The 16,767-nt window shown below is 32.4% G+C and overlaps 4 protein-coding genes across 6 annotated transcripts; 1 reads left to right on the top strand and 3 right to left on the bottom strand.

The window, feature by feature from the left end:
- Positions 1 to 2,548: 2,548 nt before the first annotated feature.
- Positions 2,549 to 5,245, bottom strand: BNAA09G04130D. The gene has a single exon (XM_048739385.1). It carries the CDS (start codon positions 5,037 to 5,039, stop codon positions 4,779 to 4,781), a length of 261 nt encoding a protein of 86 aa, XP_048595342.1. The 5' UTR covers positions 5,040 to 5,245; the 3' UTR covers positions 2,549 to 4,778.
- A 4,210-nt stretch (positions 5,246 to 9,455) lies between these two features.
- LOC106365873 (G patch domain-containing protein 8) lies at positions 9,456 to 11,513 on the top strand. Of its 3 annotated transcripts, none has more exons than XM_013805383.3 (8): positions 9,456 to 9,604; positions 9,854 to 9,933; positions 10,033 to 10,228; positions 10,321 to 10,475; positions 10,576 to 10,719; positions 10,804 to 10,898; positions 10,988 to 11,153; positions 11,230 to 11,513. In XM_013805383.3, exons 2-8 carry the CDS (start codon positions 9,862 to 9,864, stop codon positions 11,305 to 11,307), a joined length of 906 nt encoding a protein of 301 aa, XP_013660837.2. In that variant the 5' UTR covers positions 9,456 to 9,604; positions 9,854 to 9,861; the 3' UTR covers positions 11,308 to 11,513. The 3 variants fall into 3 exon arrangements, with proteins under 3 accessions (XP_013660837.2, XP_022547968.2, XP_048595341.1); XM_022692247.2 differs by having other exon boundaries at positions 9,537 to 9,639; XM_048739384.1 differs by having other exon boundaries at positions 9,584 to 9,604; positions 9,857 to 9,933.
- Positions 11,514 to 11,649: 136 nt separating this feature from the next.
- LOC106365874 (zinc finger CCCH domain-containing protein 3) lies at positions 11,650 to 12,747 on the bottom strand. The gene is made up of 5 exons (XM_013805384.3): positions 12,588 to 12,747; positions 12,439 to 12,503; positions 12,169 to 12,223; positions 11,981 to 12,058; positions 11,650 to 11,871 (listed from the first exon to the last, which is right to left on the bottom strand). The coding sequence occupies exons 1-5, from the start codon at positions 12,718 to 12,720 to the stop codon at positions 11,759 to 11,761; spliced, it is 444 nt and encodes a 147-aa protein (XP_013660838.2). The 5' UTR covers positions 12,721 to 12,747; the 3' UTR covers positions 11,650 to 11,758.
- A 152-nt stretch (positions 12,748 to 12,899) lies between these two features.
- On the bottom strand, positions 12,900 to 15,969 carry LOC106365872 (shaggy-related protein kinase alpha). The gene is made up of 12 exons (XM_013805382.3): positions 15,757 to 15,969; positions 15,354 to 15,519; positions 15,159 to 15,251; positions 14,927 to 14,986; positions 14,559 to 14,831; positions 14,128 to 14,259; positions 13,904 to 14,044; positions 13,765 to 13,815; positions 13,600 to 13,695; positions 13,422 to 13,505; positions 13,242 to 13,344; positions 12,900 to 13,149 (listed from the first exon to the last, which is right to left on the bottom strand). The coding sequence occupies exons 2-12, from the start codon at positions 15,456 to 15,458 to the stop codon at positions 13,067 to 13,069; spliced, it is 1,221 nt and encodes a 406-aa protein (XP_013660836.2). The 5' UTR covers positions 15,459 to 15,519; positions 15,757 to 15,969; the 3' UTR covers positions 12,900 to 13,066.
- Positions 15,970 to 16,767: the final 798 nt, after the last annotated feature.

Below are 16,767 nucleotides of genomic sequence, written 5' to 3'. Positions count from 1 at the left end.
TTACTAAAGATCAAAATGTTAGTCCTTAACAAAAGAAAAACATCACGTTAGTCCCTTTTGAATTAGAAAGAAAGTGGTTAATACCTGATACGTGCATGCTATATTTCTACTACAATTTCTAGCATAATTTTTCTTGTTAACCGATGGTGGTGTCAGGACGAAACCCAGCTATTCTCTCAAACGACAGTACTGACTACTGAGGCGAAGCTACGTTACCAAGTGTAGTGGCATGTTTTTACCCTTTTTTTTTGTGGAACCAAATATACAAGTCTTACATTTTATCAATCTTATTTTGTAAAAAAAAATATATATATATTAATATTTCAATGGACATTGGCTCACGTGGTAAAGCTCAGCCTATGCACCCATAATATCTCAAGTACAAAACTTTTTGCATATGTATTTTTTATTATTAAAAATGCTGTACAAATCTTTTTGCATATATATATTTTTAATATTAAAAATGCACCCACTTAATAACTTTTCTAGGTTCGCCTCTAGTATTGAATACTAATCGTTTTTAGTTAAAATTTGAAGTATGATTTTTTTTGCTCACCAAATAGTAGGCATGGAAATTAATATCTGATATCTATTGTCGGATTCAGGATGCGCTTCGAAAAACAGATATACAGGAGTTTAAATCTGCATCGGGATAGTACTTTTATGGATCCGGATACAGATCCGAATACAGATTTGGCGGATCCGGATAGTGAAACTTCAGGCTCGGATCCAAATCCGGGCCTATTATATATTTTAAAAATATTAGAAATATAATTATATATATATGTATATTATATATAAATTTAATATAAATATATAAAATTTTAATTTTATTAAATTTCAATACTTTTCAATTATGTTTACAAAAAAAAAAAATAATAATAAATTATTAATTTGTTAGTTTTTAATTTAATTTTTTTTTTAAGTCTGGATATCTGCGATTATTTGAAGTTTAGTCGGGATATCCTAACTCCGGATATCCGGATCCAGATATCTAAAATACTATGGATATTTGATCCGTCTCAGCTTAATTTAAGACGACGGTTTTAATATTTGTCCCAATTCCCAAATCAACTTTTACCGCTACGCACCCATGGTTAACTTCTAGCATGTTTTTTTTTTTTGAACTGTAACTTCTAGCATGTTTTCAGTCCTTTTCTGCTTTTACACTCTGCGGTAGAACTTTTTATTCCGATCCTTTATTCATCTAATTATTAAATTCATATGATTCGGTATGTAAATAGATACCCAATAAAAGAAATCAAATAGCTTATAGAAAGTTAAAAATGAAATAAAATTATAGTAGGAAAAGGAAAAGAGATTTTAGATGGTTGGTTCTAGTACGAGAGACACGAAGTCATGTCTTGTCCATTTTGACAGAAAGTGTTTCAAAGCCAAATTGATGGGCGTGACTTGATCTTCAAATCATGAATCTGTTAATACAGAACAATTATATAGCCTACTTGTACTCTAGGTTTTGTCTTTTGTTTCGTGTAGGTCTAAGCATAAATAAACCATCGAAGAATATATAGATAGAATCTTGAAATAGGAGATAGCACCATTCTTGGATGATTATGTTTCTTGGTTTTTCAAAAATGTGTTGTGTTTTAAACGGATGGTCAGTAGTAATTGATCGAGAAATTACATTACAATTAGGGTTTGTTATTGATTTGGACACGTCAAAACTAATAAACGAATATTTATACCTGTACAATAATTTATGAGACAGACATACAAAATACCTATAAAATTATGTCTTTTGAAAAATTGTTAATCGTTATCTTTTTTACTCTTTCAGTTAAATTTGTTCACTTTAAATTTAATTTTGTATACTTGTTTAAAAAAAAGTTAATATACAAGTAAGAAAAAAAACTTAATATTACCAAGTAATGCATCCCTAAAATCAACTCTCAGTGGATTGACTAAGGAGTATGATAAAATATTACATGATCTTCGCTATAGAAAGAACGATTGATCCCTCGTCTTCACGAAATGTTGGGCAGCGTTAAAGGTTAGTTCCATTGATGTCCACATTATTAGCAATTTGACATTTTGAATTAGATCCAGCTCAAAAATACTTGTTTTGGGTCAAAAAGTACATATCTAAAAAAAGCTAAGCCCCATATTCTAAATATATTGCAGTAGAGTCTGTAGATATGGACACCTTGCCAGTGCATCAAACATAAAAATGTAGGCATTGCGAATGTTACTATTTAAAAGTGAATGTAGATTATCGTTCGAATCTAAAACAACTCAAAACCGTTCATTGAAAAACATGAATCTTCATATTGTCTACTTGATCATTTGCTCTTCAAGTTAGGACAAACCCATAATACCCAGCTACAATGAGTTATTAGCATTTTATTTGGTTTCCACTTTCCATGAACAACCTAACTTTCGGTTTACTTTTGATGGGTTATAATTAGGAAAGTAAGCAAAAAGTACATGATCTTGACTTTTTTTTTTCATTTATTTAAGCCCTAACAAAAAAAAGATGAAAATAGAAAACTTATAGCCATTAACTTTTAGGTATTCCCGACATATTAATTTGGATACAGGATCTAATTAATTTGATAGATTTGAATGATTCCCAAAACATATCATGTTATTTTTTCAAATACAAAACTTTTGTTGAAAGTGTGCTGCAATTATATATAAATTAAATTTTCTATTTTTGGTCGACATAGTTTAACATATTTCCTAGATAAATTTAAAATGTTTTGATATTATCACTCTCAATGACTTGTCAATTAAATTTCCTGATTTAACCAAATCTCTCTCTCGTTTGTTGAGACTTTCAAACAAATAAGAATCCATCCCATAAAAAGTTAATAATCTATAGATTTAACTCTTAAGTACTAAATCCTTCCGTTTCGTAAAAATTATCACTTTAACACATTTCATGCGGAATAAAAAATGATAAAATATATTAATGTACTCTCATTTAAGAATAATTATTTAAATAAAATGATTAAAATAAAAGTGTATTTGCTGTTTGAAAATGTAAGAAATAGATTATCTATGAAAATTGCATTTGAAAGATAGAGTGACACTTTTTTGAAACAAAAAAAAAAATTAGAATAACACTTTTTAAGAAAGAGAGAGAGGGAATGTAAAAAATATTTTTGTCAGTTATGAGTATGAATGGCAAACACTAAAGTAAGTGAAAACAAAATAAAATGGAGTAATTAGAAGACAAAACAACAAAATAAATGAAAAATGAATATAGAAATTTGCGTAACTGGTTTCTCTTCAAAAACTATGAAGAAAAAATAAAATATTTTTCTCTCACATGTAGTAAACATAGTAAGAGAATAAAGTTAGATTTTCACTTGCTAATAACCTCATCAGCTGAACCTATAGTAATAGACTTACAGGTAATATATTAACACTATTTGTGACATCCAGTCATTCTTTCGATCATCTGAGTATTGGCGTTTTTGAACATGGAATATAACCAACAGATCAAGTAAAACCTAACTTTACTTATTTGCATAAGGAGAACAATGCATCATCTCTTTATGATTATAACATCTATTTTGTTGTTTCTGCTCCTTAAATCGTTGTGTGTATTACGGCTAAAATCCGTAGAAAGTTCTGACCGCGTAGTTAACAAATCCACAGTAGAAATACCCGACTAATTTCCATCTGAACCATGGCTAAATTTCATAATTAATGTTTTCTGTTCTCTTCTCATACATTTGTTTCAAATATATATATATATATAAAATAACATTTATGTTAATAAATATGATTTTATCACTAAAATATGGTGTATCAAATTTTAGGAAAAAGAAAGAAAAAAGTAAAAGGATATCAAGATATTATAATAGACAACAAAAAGTGATTGTTATCAAAATAAATAAGAAAGCTGGAAAACAAATGTACAAATACAAATAAGCAAAAGATGGCGAGCGGGAGGAAGAGGGCAAATCAAGGAACAAATGTACCTTTATGTACAAACTACAAGTGGGAAAATAGAATCATCTGCATATATTGTTCTAGATTCTACAGCTAGCTCCAAATCTAATTCTTCTTATTTAATTAATCGCAATAAATACCAAGTGCAAGTACTTCCTATAGATTATGCCAGTTCTAAAAAGAAAGGTACTTCCTATAGATCGATATACATGAAACAATAGTGTAGGATCTCAATTTTTAATACCTAGACCCGAATAATATCAATATCTAAGTACTATGTACGTATTTAACTTAAAATCAATTGGTAATAATTAGATTGATCATAATTTTTTATATATTAGTTCATTAATTCTCTAATTACCGATATGTAGAACTTTATTCATTTATTAACATCCTCCCTCACACTCAAGTGTGGACTTTCGAGGAAACAACATCCACAAAATGACCCAATGTCGGATGACTTTCCGTACTAAATTTGAAGTTATCATAGGTTTACAATTTAAAATCAATTAGTGATAAGTTGATTGACCAAAGCTCTTAATATTTTAGTTTATTAGTTCTCCAAACTTCTTTCATTAACAAGTATAGTTGAAATATTTATGTGGCAGTCTTCATGAACACTTAAAACGTATCTATGAAACTTCGTATGTTATTATAAATTTGACAAGTTCATTTGTAATATTAATTGTAGATAATGACTTTAAGCTGTATATAAGACATCTTATAAACAAATAATCGTAAGGACATCATCATGAACATCAAAGAAAAGATAAAATACATATAGAGCCAAACTAAACAAGCTATTTGCTTCTTCTTTTTTAATTAATTCATCATAATCGTTATGATTATGATGATGGCTAGTTAGGATGAGACTGACAAGGAGGGAGAGTTTGGCGCTCGGACTCAGAGACACGAGAGGCATGGAACCTGGCGATGAAGGCAGAAGCTTTACGGTCAATACCTGGCTCAGCCACCCAATATCGCTTGTCCTCGTCGCTGGCCCATGCCTTCCTTGTGTATACGCCGTCGTCCCAGGCGTCTGCTTGAACTCTATGAGACGACCTTCGTGATTTATAGAAGCTGAAGAGAGATAATTGCTTACTGCTGTTGCCTCCCATTAGACAGAACAAGAACACACCAAGATGCAAGACAAAGGAACTGGTTTAAGTTTGTTTTAGTTTATTGTGTTTTTGTTTATGTGGAGAGATGGGGTTTGAGGATGTATTTATAGGGTGGCTGAGCAAAACAGACTTTTTTTGTGGGAGTTTCTGTTTCCGGTTTGGTTCGAATTTGGCTCTGTTTAAAATTTACCGTGCGGACCGACATATTTTTTTATGTATCGTTTGTAATTTTTACGGGTGTAATAGTTTTCTCGAAAATCAACGTCAAGCTTTACTAAAATCTTTACATAACATAAACTATTTTTCTCCTCGAACACAATGATTTATTTTAACTACAACCCAAGACCAGTCATGATATATAAAAAAAAACGAAGTATTGCTTATAACTTTCAAAATTGTAGAAAAAATTACACATATAGGATTCTAAATTTTGTAAAAAAAATACATATGCTTTTACTAAATCGATCGACTATAGTCTCCAAAATTTTAGGATTGGCTTTCTATTCAAACCTAGTACTAGTTAAAACAATAACCAATTCTTTTTCTATTGCATGCAGTTTCTTGTTTACGCAGTTTCTTGTTTACGGTTAGCTACACGCTGTTCAATATGGTAAAACCGAACCGAACTGAACCGAAATAGACAATATGGTTTGGTTTTGGTATATACCATATAAACCGAATGGATATAATTTTATAAAAACCGTAGGATTTGGATATGGTTTGGTATATAACCGATTAAACCGAATAAACCGAACAAAACCGATTAAAAGTAGAAACATGTAAATATGTATCTATTTTATAACAATACATGAAAATATATTTGTTACATAAGTTAAATTTGTGTTAATAACCATTACCATAATTTTATAGTAATAAAAAACCTTAATTTGTAGAACACTTGAACTATAACTAAATAACAATACATCGCAATTCAGATATCTTATTTTTAAGTCTTTTTTTATTTTTTGCTTTATTTTAGTCTTCACTAAATTAATATGAAGATTATAAATTTGATGGACAATAATTAATGGAAAATTTTCAATTGAAAAAGCATGACTTTAATGAATACTAAATATGGAAGAGTGGAAAAACTTTTCTTTTATGTTTTTGTTTTGTTTCATTTTTTTTTCAAAATTTCAAGCTTTGATTTTAGTTATAGATTTGATTATTTTATTGATGGTAGAAGCATTTTTATTTTTTTGTTCATTTATTTGAACATGTAATATATTTTTAATAAATGACGGTGTTCACAATATGACTCTAAAATTCATATAATATGATCTCAAACAAAATAATTATGTTTTTTGGTATAAAACCGAATAAACCGAAAACCGACGGTATATAAACCGAACCGAACCGAAGTAAATATGGATTTAGAATGGTAGTTATATTTTACTAACCGAAATACCGAAAACCGAAAATAACCGAACCGAAACCGAACCGATATCCGGATTGAACACCCCCTACACCTACACCTATATTACCTCCATCAGATAATAATAATAATAGTAATAAATAATAATGTTTGTTCAAAAAAAGTAATAAATAATAATAATATAATAATAAGATATATTGGTACGATTTACTTATTTTCTAACTTGTTATACAGATAACGAGCTAAGTTATAAGTTCTTCTTTGGTTTTCCACGATTAAATAACAGAAATCAATGTCGAGAAGATCATAGTATGGAGATTATTATTCTGCAACCGGAAAGAACATGAAGAAACGTGGAATCTGCTGTTACAAGCGGATGATTTAAGTTTATTTTATTTTGTCGCAATTCCTCCCCAAAGGAATCCATCCAAGTTCTCTGTCTCTTTTAAGTCTTTTCATTTGAACTTTCTTACAAAAAATATATTAGAGTGATCGAATCAAACAAAAAAGTGTGCGTTATATTGTGTTTCAATATGCAACGATTGTATTATTGTAATTAAAAAATCCAAACACGGTAGTACTGTTTCTTTGTTGGTTCGTGCTTTATTTTCTTAATCATATGCTTCTGTATCTGGCTCTCTCAAATTTCAACGAATACCAAACTTAATTAGTTCATCTGCCTAATACTAGTCAATGTAAATAATAAAACTATTATAAGTAGTCACCAATTTTTTGGTAATCTTTACATAAAAACACACACCTTTATATATTTTTAATATGTCCTATTGTCTATCCATCAATCTCCGAGCATATTTAGTGTTAATAATAGATTTCTCTCTGACTAACCACGGCGGTATCTTACCCGAGTTTTCAATTAATAATAAAAAGTCGTTGGATCACCTATTATCGGAATTCGAGGTAAATGGAAATCTTAAGTTAACATATAAATTTTGTATCTCATTGGTATATCAGACCAATCAGTGGGTACATAAGGTTTATACCGTATATATATATATATCTGTTGAATACATTGGTTAACATGCTAGATTTCTAATGTCTTAAGAATATTTTCAATCAATTGTTATTTTCACCTCTATAATAGCATTTAATTTAGAGGTGAAATTATTCTAACCCACCTCTATTTCTTCAACTATAATAGAAATCTCTATTTTTTTTCTATTTAGCATCTCCAACTCACCTCTAATTTATCTCTATAATAGTATTCAAAGACAAAATCACTCCAACCCATCTCTATTTATTTTTCCTCTATTTATAGATGAAGAAATAACATTCCTCTATATTTTGTTCTATATGTAGAGATTTCCATTTTAGAGAAATATATTGGAGTAAAATCCATCTTTATTATAGAATTTTTCTATTTTAGAGGTAAAAATAGAAGAATGCATTGGAGATGGTCATAGAAGAAGAAATAACATTCTTCTATTTTTTATTTTACATTTAGATATTGCTATTTTAGAGGAACACATTAGAGCATATCTCACCTATATTATAGAATTCATCTATTTTAGAGGTGAAAATAACAAAATACATTGGAAATGGTCTTAAAAATATGTTCACACTCATAGTTTCACAATTTGAGTATTACAGCAACTACAAGACTGTATTAACTCGTACTAACTAGAGTAGATATATAATCCATATATACAACTAATAAACATCTACAATGAAAATTCAATTAAGGAAGATAGACGAGGAAACAGTCAAAAGAAAAATGAAATGAATTTGTCGAAGAATAAAACACTCAAACATGTTTTTTATATGACAAAGAGAGCTTCTTCTTTCATTTCCCTTCTTTGAACTGAGGAATATATTCAACAGCTTCAAAGTATTTTGTGACAACTAATAGTGAATTAATATAATCTTCTATAGTAATATTTTAGCCTACAAAATCCATACTTTAATCTATAGTTAAAGAATAACTAATCCACCACCACCAACCAGCAAAGATCACTATCGGGTTTTGAAGAGAATATAAACGAAAGAAAATGTTTAAATGATTCTTAAGGGATTTAAATAAATTGATCTTGGTTGTTTTTTAAATGTTTACGAGATTTGGCTTGAAATCTATATATTTTAAATGTTAGGAATCAAATTATGTGATATGATCCTTTCTATATACTATTCAATTTTGTTAAATATAAGTTTTTTTCCTATTTTTTCAGTTATGCTGATGATCTGTTGGTTCGTCGATTGTTTTCTCTTTTGCTGAAAATTGATAAAATAATTAATAATCATAATTATAAATGATCACATCATAAACGTTTGTAACTAAAAAATTAAAGATGAAACTAACTATGGATCTACAGGTTTTAGGGGTAAATATTCTTACAGAAACTAAATATGCACCGTACCCATTACTAAACATAAAAACATTCCTTCTTTTTTTTTTTTTTTTTTTTGCAAATAAAACATTCCTTCTTATCAATGTGGTTTTGGAAAAATATTACTACAAGTAGTATACAATTCTAAACTATAGAATTTTTAGTTACGATATTTAAAAACATGCTTCAAACCTAGTATATGTTTCAAAGTAAAAGTCATCCACTAACTCAGTAGCACCATTTATGCCATTACAAAGTCACTCATCTTTTAATACTGACCAATCATATGGAGGAATAAACTTACAGCCATTATAATTTTCATAAACAAAAAAATGAGAAAACATGCAAATTAGGAAACCGAGTGGGTAAATTCCCTCGATTTGTGGGAGAGAATCCTTTCCTTTATTACTTTTTTTTACAACGAAACAGTTTTTTAATTTCAAATTAAAATTGGAATACAAAATTTTACATAAGATATGTGTTATATTCCGACAATAATTATTTTAATTTAATGATGTTTTCTGAAATAAAGTATTATTTGTTAAATTTTGTTTTTTATCTATATTTTATTTTCATTTTACGTAAATATATATCTGAATATCATCTATATTTTCTTTTCCAATATATATTTAGTAATTTAAAAAAAAAATCTTAATGCAATTATGGTAAAACTTATTATTACGCTCATTTATCACTGTGGTTTGTTATTGGGCCCAGTCATAAGTTCAAGGCCTGTTAAGAAAATAGCAAGCAAGAGAGAGAGAGAAACAAAGCTCTTCATCGTCCATTGTTCTTCTTCTTCTTCTTCGCTCTGCGCCGCGTCCTTTCTCTCTCTCTCAGCTCAGGTAAGCTTCTTCGATCATCCTCTTATATCAAAAAGGTACCTTTTGCCTCCGTGCTTGTAGCTTCGCGTCCAAAAGTAATCTGTATCTCTTCTCCGATGCTTGTCCCGATCTCAAAGCACATTAGATCGAGAAAAACCCTAATTTTCGACACCCTAGAGAATCTTGACCTAGATTAGTCTTAGAATCGATTCGATTGCAAGTGACGTAGAAACCCCCTAATTCACCATGTGCTCTGTTTCGTTGCTTCAGAAGCCGTAATGGATATTAGGCGGCGTGAAAGTAAGACGGAAGCTAGTGATAGAGAGAAACGGATTAACGAGAAGGAACAGGTCAATTTACTGTTTTTTTATTTGTCTTACTGAAGTTTTATGTGTGTTTGGTTGGGTATTGATTTTGAGTGGTTTGGACTTGGACTTGGACTTGTGTAGATGAATCAAGAGTCTTTTATTGAGGAGCTTGCAGGAGAGTTTAGATTGCCTATAACACACAGGGTGACTGAGAACGTTGACTTGGAGGATGTGGAGCAAGCGTCACTAGACACAATGATATCATCTTCAAACGTCGGGTTTCGTCTTCTTCAGAAGATGGGTTGGAAAGGGAAGGGTTTAGGAAAGCAAGAGCAAGGTCTGTGTAGTGTAGTGTAGTGTAGTGTAGCTCACATTCACAGCTGTTTGCTTAAGAGTGTTTCAACGTTGTATCGTTTGTGTTTCACTCAGGGATAACGGAGCCTATAAAGTCCGGTATAAGGGACCGAAGGCTCGGTTTAGGGAAGCAAGAAGAGGATGATTACTTCACTGCGGAGGAGAACATCCAAAGGAGGAAGCTTGATATTGAGATCGAGGAGACTGAGGAGATCGCTAAGAAACGGGAGGTATGCGCTCTCAAAACCAAAAGAGCACAAGGCAGTTTTTTATTACCTGGTTGGTGGGTTTCTTCTACTGCCCGCTTCGTGTCCGTTATGACAAATCCAGGTCCAAGCAGAACGTGAGCTGAAGATTGAGGGCGATGTCAAAGAAATACGCAAGACCTTCTATTGTGAGCTTTGCAGCAAGCAGTACAGAACTGTGATGGAGTTTGAAGGTCACTTGGACTCATATGATCACAACCATAAGAAGGTAGAAAGATACTTAAACCTTTATTCTTGTTTTTATAGCTTTTCGAAAGCTCTGAGACATCCAATTGTTGGGTTTATTATGCAGAGATTCAAAGAGATGAAAGAAATGCATGGTGCGAGCAGCCGCGATGATAGGAAGAAGCGAGAGCAGCTGCGTCAGGAGAGGGAGCTGACTAAAATGTGCGTAAACGTTTTGTAGTATCTCTTCCTCTTACATATTTTGAAAGATCTGTGGACTTAACCAAGAGTATTGTTTTTGTACTTGTTAGGGCTGATGCTCGTAAACAACAGCAGATGCAACAGAACATGCAAGAAGACCCAGAGAATGTCCCAGTTCCATTACCGGCTAAGCCCGCTCTTGCACCACTTGTTGTTCAAGATCAGCGGAAGTCATTGAAGTTTGGCTTTTCTTCAAAAAGCGGCAGTACATCAAAGGTACCATATATTACCTAGTGGACTGGTTAGGTCTACACCATATCACTGAAACTGATTATATGTTTCATCTTTGTAGAGCCAACCCAAGAGCAGCATCAAGAAGCCTAAATTAGCAATTGCATCGGTTTTTGGCAACGACAGCGACGAAGATTAAGGTTTACATCATTATAAAGAATATTGTACTAAATGTAATTCTATTTTGTGGTTCTTCCTTTTACACATTTAAAGCTGAACGTGGTCTGGAAAAAATCTTAACATCTCAGGACCACAACACAGCCTTGCAACTTTTTTTGTTTGTTAAATCTTAAAGACTCTTTGGCTAGACTAAAGCTTTTTACTCCAATGAATGAATGTTTTCAATTTTTTTTTTTTTAAAAGATGATGTACTAATAATCATTATAGGTCGTGTGGAATTCATCATTAGCTTTTCTAGGGATATTTATCAAATCATATCTAATATTTGGATTTGTTTTTCAAAATTTTGGTAATGAGCAAATGAAATTCAACAACCTTTTTTCTATCAGAAATGGGGTAAAATGTTAAATGTGTATAAAGATCAAAAGTTACATCTTAGCATATGACTATGCAGAGAAAGAAAGAGAGTTCTATCCCCAGTCAATGGAGGGAGGTTGAGGATAGCCTTGCTCCGGAGGCGGTCTCAGCGACGGTGGCAGATCGAACCAACCTGCTCCTCCTGCTCTCCTACTAAAACAATCACCTGTGTATTTTGAACAATTTAAACATTACAATATCAGGATTTCTATAAGTTTAGGAACAACTAAACTAGTCATAATCATGCTTAAAGAAAGAAAGAAAGAAAAGCATACGGTTTAAACTACTTCCTTGGATGTGTTGGTTAGGCAAGCCAGTAGGAGGTTGCGTATTGTTATTATTATTGGTGAATCCTGCATTTGATAATGGATTCAAAACGTGATGATGTTTCTGAGCAGCAGCACAAAACAGAATCTATAATTGCATATAATGGACACGCTGGTTTTAAAAGACTGAGCTAAACCTGTAATGTTGTTAGGGTGCAAGTATCTGCAAGAGTCTCCAAATGGACAAAAGTTCTGCAAAAATTCACACAACAGTCAAATGGGTTTAGCACAAAAGGACAGGAACACAAAGATGACATTACATAAAAGCCAAAACCATATTAGTACAAAACCCACAAACAAAGGAGAAAAAAGTGTGAACTTGTTGGGCTAATTCAAGTACAAAATCATCGAAAGAAGAAGACTTTACATTGCTACGACGAAAACTATAAATCGACTAAAGACCATACCGATGAAACGAAGCGATTGCAGAGACCCCTCGGCACAAAGCTGGAGACTTGTTGATTATTAACATCTTTAGAGAAGAACAAAGAAAGATGTTAAAACTCATCCACATAAGAAACAGAAGCCAATCAGAGAGACAACAGAGAGAGAGTACCTGAGGTAATAGAGCTGTACCAAAGTGCTTTAGCTCGAAGATGAGGGTTGCTCTGAAGATGTCGTTTTCTAGCGACTTGCGTGTCCTGAAACTCCTTCTCGCAGTAATCGCAGTAGTACTTCCCCGACGGCATCACTTCTTCTTTTTTTTTTTATGTTTCCTTTCGATCAAAACTAAAAGGTTTGGTCTTTTTAAGTGACTCACACGCGCACCATTGGTTTGTTCTTCTTGAAGCAATGTTTTTCCGGTTTAATTCGGTTTGGGTTTTCTTTAAGCAATTTGCTTCAGTGAGCAAATGTGGGGAGGAAGAAAGATTCACAAAAGCAAAAGTACCAAAACTCTTGATGATGGCTATTACACTATAAACCACCCACAGTCAATATAACTCTTTTTTTTTCTCTACTAATACAACAAACAAAGGGTACATATCAGAGATAGATGCATAAGTGTTTGTGTTTGTGCTACATTCAGTTTTCTTATCACAAACCGAGCCAAGGACACTGCTTCCTTGCATGTTCAGGTACTAACTTAGCTACAATCTCCACCGCCACACCTTTCAGCTCTGTCTCAACACATCAATGACAAAAGAAGATTTTAGTTAGTGTGCCAAAGATGGATTTTGTAGGCCAAAAAAACTAGAATGATATGCCTTACCGTGAGGCTTGAAGTTGAAGAGTGGTGGAAGGAAACGTCCATTAGGCAGACGCGCATTTGGATCTCTTAGCTCATCAAAGAATGGGTGGACCAATGTGTCCAGCTATGACCAAACAAAAAAAAAAAGAGTTCAGAAATGAAAAGATTCATAGAAGAATGTCAGACTTGTAACACACTTACAGCGGCAGATCTTAGATTGGGAGAGTATTGAAGAAGCCTTGAGACCAAATCAACAGCCTCTGGAGGCATGCGCTTGTGGAAAATCTGTTAATATATGAGAAGATATATCAAACTGGTTCTGAAGAAGACAGTGAACATGTTGTATTATGATGTATATAATGTTAAGAGCATATAATACCTTGTGCCATGGATGAGCTTTGATCTGAGGGAATTTGAACTCAGTGTAGTTAGGGTTCATGCACTTGATCTCTTCCCTAGTAGGCGTTCCCAAAACCTATTACATCAAAACTATTGAAATCAAGAAGTTGTCATTAATGTGAACAAGTGCAAAAAAGCTTATTACCTTGATAATCTCTACAAGTTGATCAACACCACTCTCACCAGGGAACAACGGCTGCAACATGAGCAGATGTCAATATATAAGTCAATATTACAAAACTCCAGTTTGAGTAGAACAAAAAAATGTTTGAGTTAGCTTTTACCTGTCCAAGCAAGAGCTCAGCAAGAACACATCCTGCAGACCAGACATCAATGGCTGTTGTATACTCGGTTGCTCCAAAAATAAGTTCAGGTGCTCTGTAATACCTTGAGCAAATGTATGAGATGTTTGGTTCTCCTTTCACCTGTGTTTTCAGGAAGTTGCAATGATTTACTAAAAACATTCAAATAAAACGTGTAACTAGTAAGAGATTTTTATCAAACGCACCAATACTTTAGCACTTCCAAAATCACATAGCTTCACTTGATGTGTGTGTGGGTTTACCAACAGGTTTTGAGGTTTGATGTCACGGTGACACACGCCGATACAACGGTGAATGTAAGATAAGGCCCTAAAGATCTGCCAAAACATAGAAGAAAACTGAGAAGTAATCCAACAAAAAATGAGAAGTAATACTCCATTGTTTTTCTAAAAAAAATTAATTTTAACATCTTTTTCTTGTTTCACAAAAATGTCATTTTAGAACTTTAATGCAACTTTGATGTTGATATTAATTTTATAAATAATTTTAATTATTTCAAATACTATCGGTTGAATTGGTGTAATTAATAAGAACTTAAAAATACATTTTAATTATTTTTTTAATCCGTGTGAAAAATGTTACAGTGACGCTATTTGCGAAGGGGAGGGAGTAGTACCTGATAGGTGTAGAGTTTGACGTATATGAGAGGCATCCGCTGGTTGAGTTTGTTGTAATGTTTGATAACACGATGAACTGTCTCCGGGACGTATTCAAGCACCAGGTTGAGGTAAAGCTCATCTTTCTCAGTAGTTGAGAAGAAGCAGTGTTTGAGAGAAACAACGTTGGGATGGTCAAATAGCCTCATGGTCTGAAGCTCACGGTTCTTGTACCTCCGGTCTTGTAAAACTTTCTTTATCGCAACAGTTTCTCCCGTCTCAAGACACTTGGCCTGTTAAAAAAAAAGAGAGGGAAGCTAACTCAACAGTCCATTGGTTGTTAAAACTACTATCATAATGGAAAAGTAAAGGAACAAAAAAAACTTACTTGGAACACAACGCCGAATGATCCTTGCCCAACAACACGTTCTGCCATGTAGCTGATCGTCTGCATTCACATTTAGAGTAACTTAACAGATGGTAAATAAGAGGTTTTGCAATACTATATACTAAGCTAGATTTGTTTAGTTTCAATTAGTTTTATTTTGTTCTTTGTAATCGACAAGTTTATTAATGGAAGTAAATATTTTTTTTAAAAAGACAAAGAAACAAAAGTTAACCTGTTTAGGTTGGCCGTTTCTACCACCAATGGTAGTGACTATGATGTGGCCAGTCTCTGTACCGTTGCCATCTACCACTATCGGTTCCATTTCCTAGCAAATCAAAAACCCAAATCATTAGACTTTCATGAACATTTAAAAAAATAAAAAACTATATAGTAGTATTAGTATGTAACAAGGTAATGAGAAGCTTACTTTATCATCACGAAGTTTCATGTCGTTCATTTCTTCAGGCAGTTTATCGAGACCAGTAGTAGAGTCTCTAGCTCCATGAAGAGGAGGTATTGCCACGGATGCCATTTTCAGGGTACAACAAAACAAGTTATCTTTTTTTTTTATATATATTATCAGACTCTCGAGCCTGCAGCAATATGATAACAACAGACAGACTTTAATTATCAAAGGAGGAAGGTTTTGAGAGTGTAAAGCTTTTAGAAAATACTAATTACCCAAAAAGGAAAGATTTTGATGTTTCAGAAGACCTTTAACCCTAAAAATGTTTTATGAAAAAATCTGAACTTTTATGGAAGCAGATCTGGAGCTAAAGAATTGGAGATGAGAAACTTGAGCAGAAAAGAATAATCTTTTAAAAACGTACCGATGAAAAAAAACGTGAATCCCAGATCCAGGAAGGTATGAAGGAAGAAGAAGAGATCCGTACGATTAGGGAAGAGATTGTGTGTTTGATGATGATGATGAATCTCTCTCTTCTCTCTCTCTCTGTCTTTTTAACTTTTGTTTATGAAATTTTTATTTTAGGTTCTGTAGTATTATTCCTTGTGAGGTGAATCATTGCTTATAATGCGTCTGGAGACATTTTTATACTATTGGTATTGGTTAAGTAAATAAACAACATTTGATTAGAGTTTCTTTTTTTTGAAGTGAGTAAGAAGATTTTTCAAAAGTTACATTGGTTTGAGGGGGTTTCCTCTTTTATTGAGGTTTTGACCATTCAAACTTGTTATTCTCCCAAAACACACGACAAACGAGAGAGAGAGATAATGATGATGGAAATTGGCAAAATACACATTGATAGAAGCCAATTAATATGCTTGGTTTGAAATTTTGAATCGTGTGAATATTAAAATGAATGAAAGCCATGTTATGAGTCTTATGAATGAGGGTAATATTTGTCTTTCATTTTGTGTCTACCTACACACATTGCATATAGGAATGGGATACAAGAATGGACCAAGCAGACCAAAATGGGCCGTTGGGTCAAACGTGTCGGAGAGGCTAAATAAAATAAAAATCAACGACCATTTTTATAAGGTGAGAGGATGCCCTATCTAATATGTAAGCTACCCTCAGTAACTCCTCAATTATTGAATTGTATCCCTACAGGCTACAACATTCAATTTAAGAGGAATTTTTAACAAAATTTGGACAATTCTTCTATTTATTGATTCTTCCATGGACGATCGTTTAAATACGGAGAAGATGATCTGAATTTATTATGAATCAAGGTTTTTTGTTTTGTTTTGTTTTTCTTCTTACAGTAAACAACTGGATTCTGATAATTTGGTTAGTGTAATCTGTTATTAGATTATGAATTTCTTATGTAGATGTACTATTATTTTAGCTCAGAAAACATATCAATCAAAAAAGT

This window comes from Brassica napus, chromosome A9, assembly GCF_020379485.1.
Source record: "Brassica napus cultivar Da-Ae chromosome A9, Da-Ae, whole genome shotgun sequence".
NCBI classification, from domain to species: domain Eukaryota; kingdom Viridiplantae; phylum Streptophyta; class Magnoliopsida; order Brassicales; family Brassicaceae; genus Brassica; species Brassica napus.
This window is presented reverse-complemented; position numbering and strand designations above follow the sequence as displayed.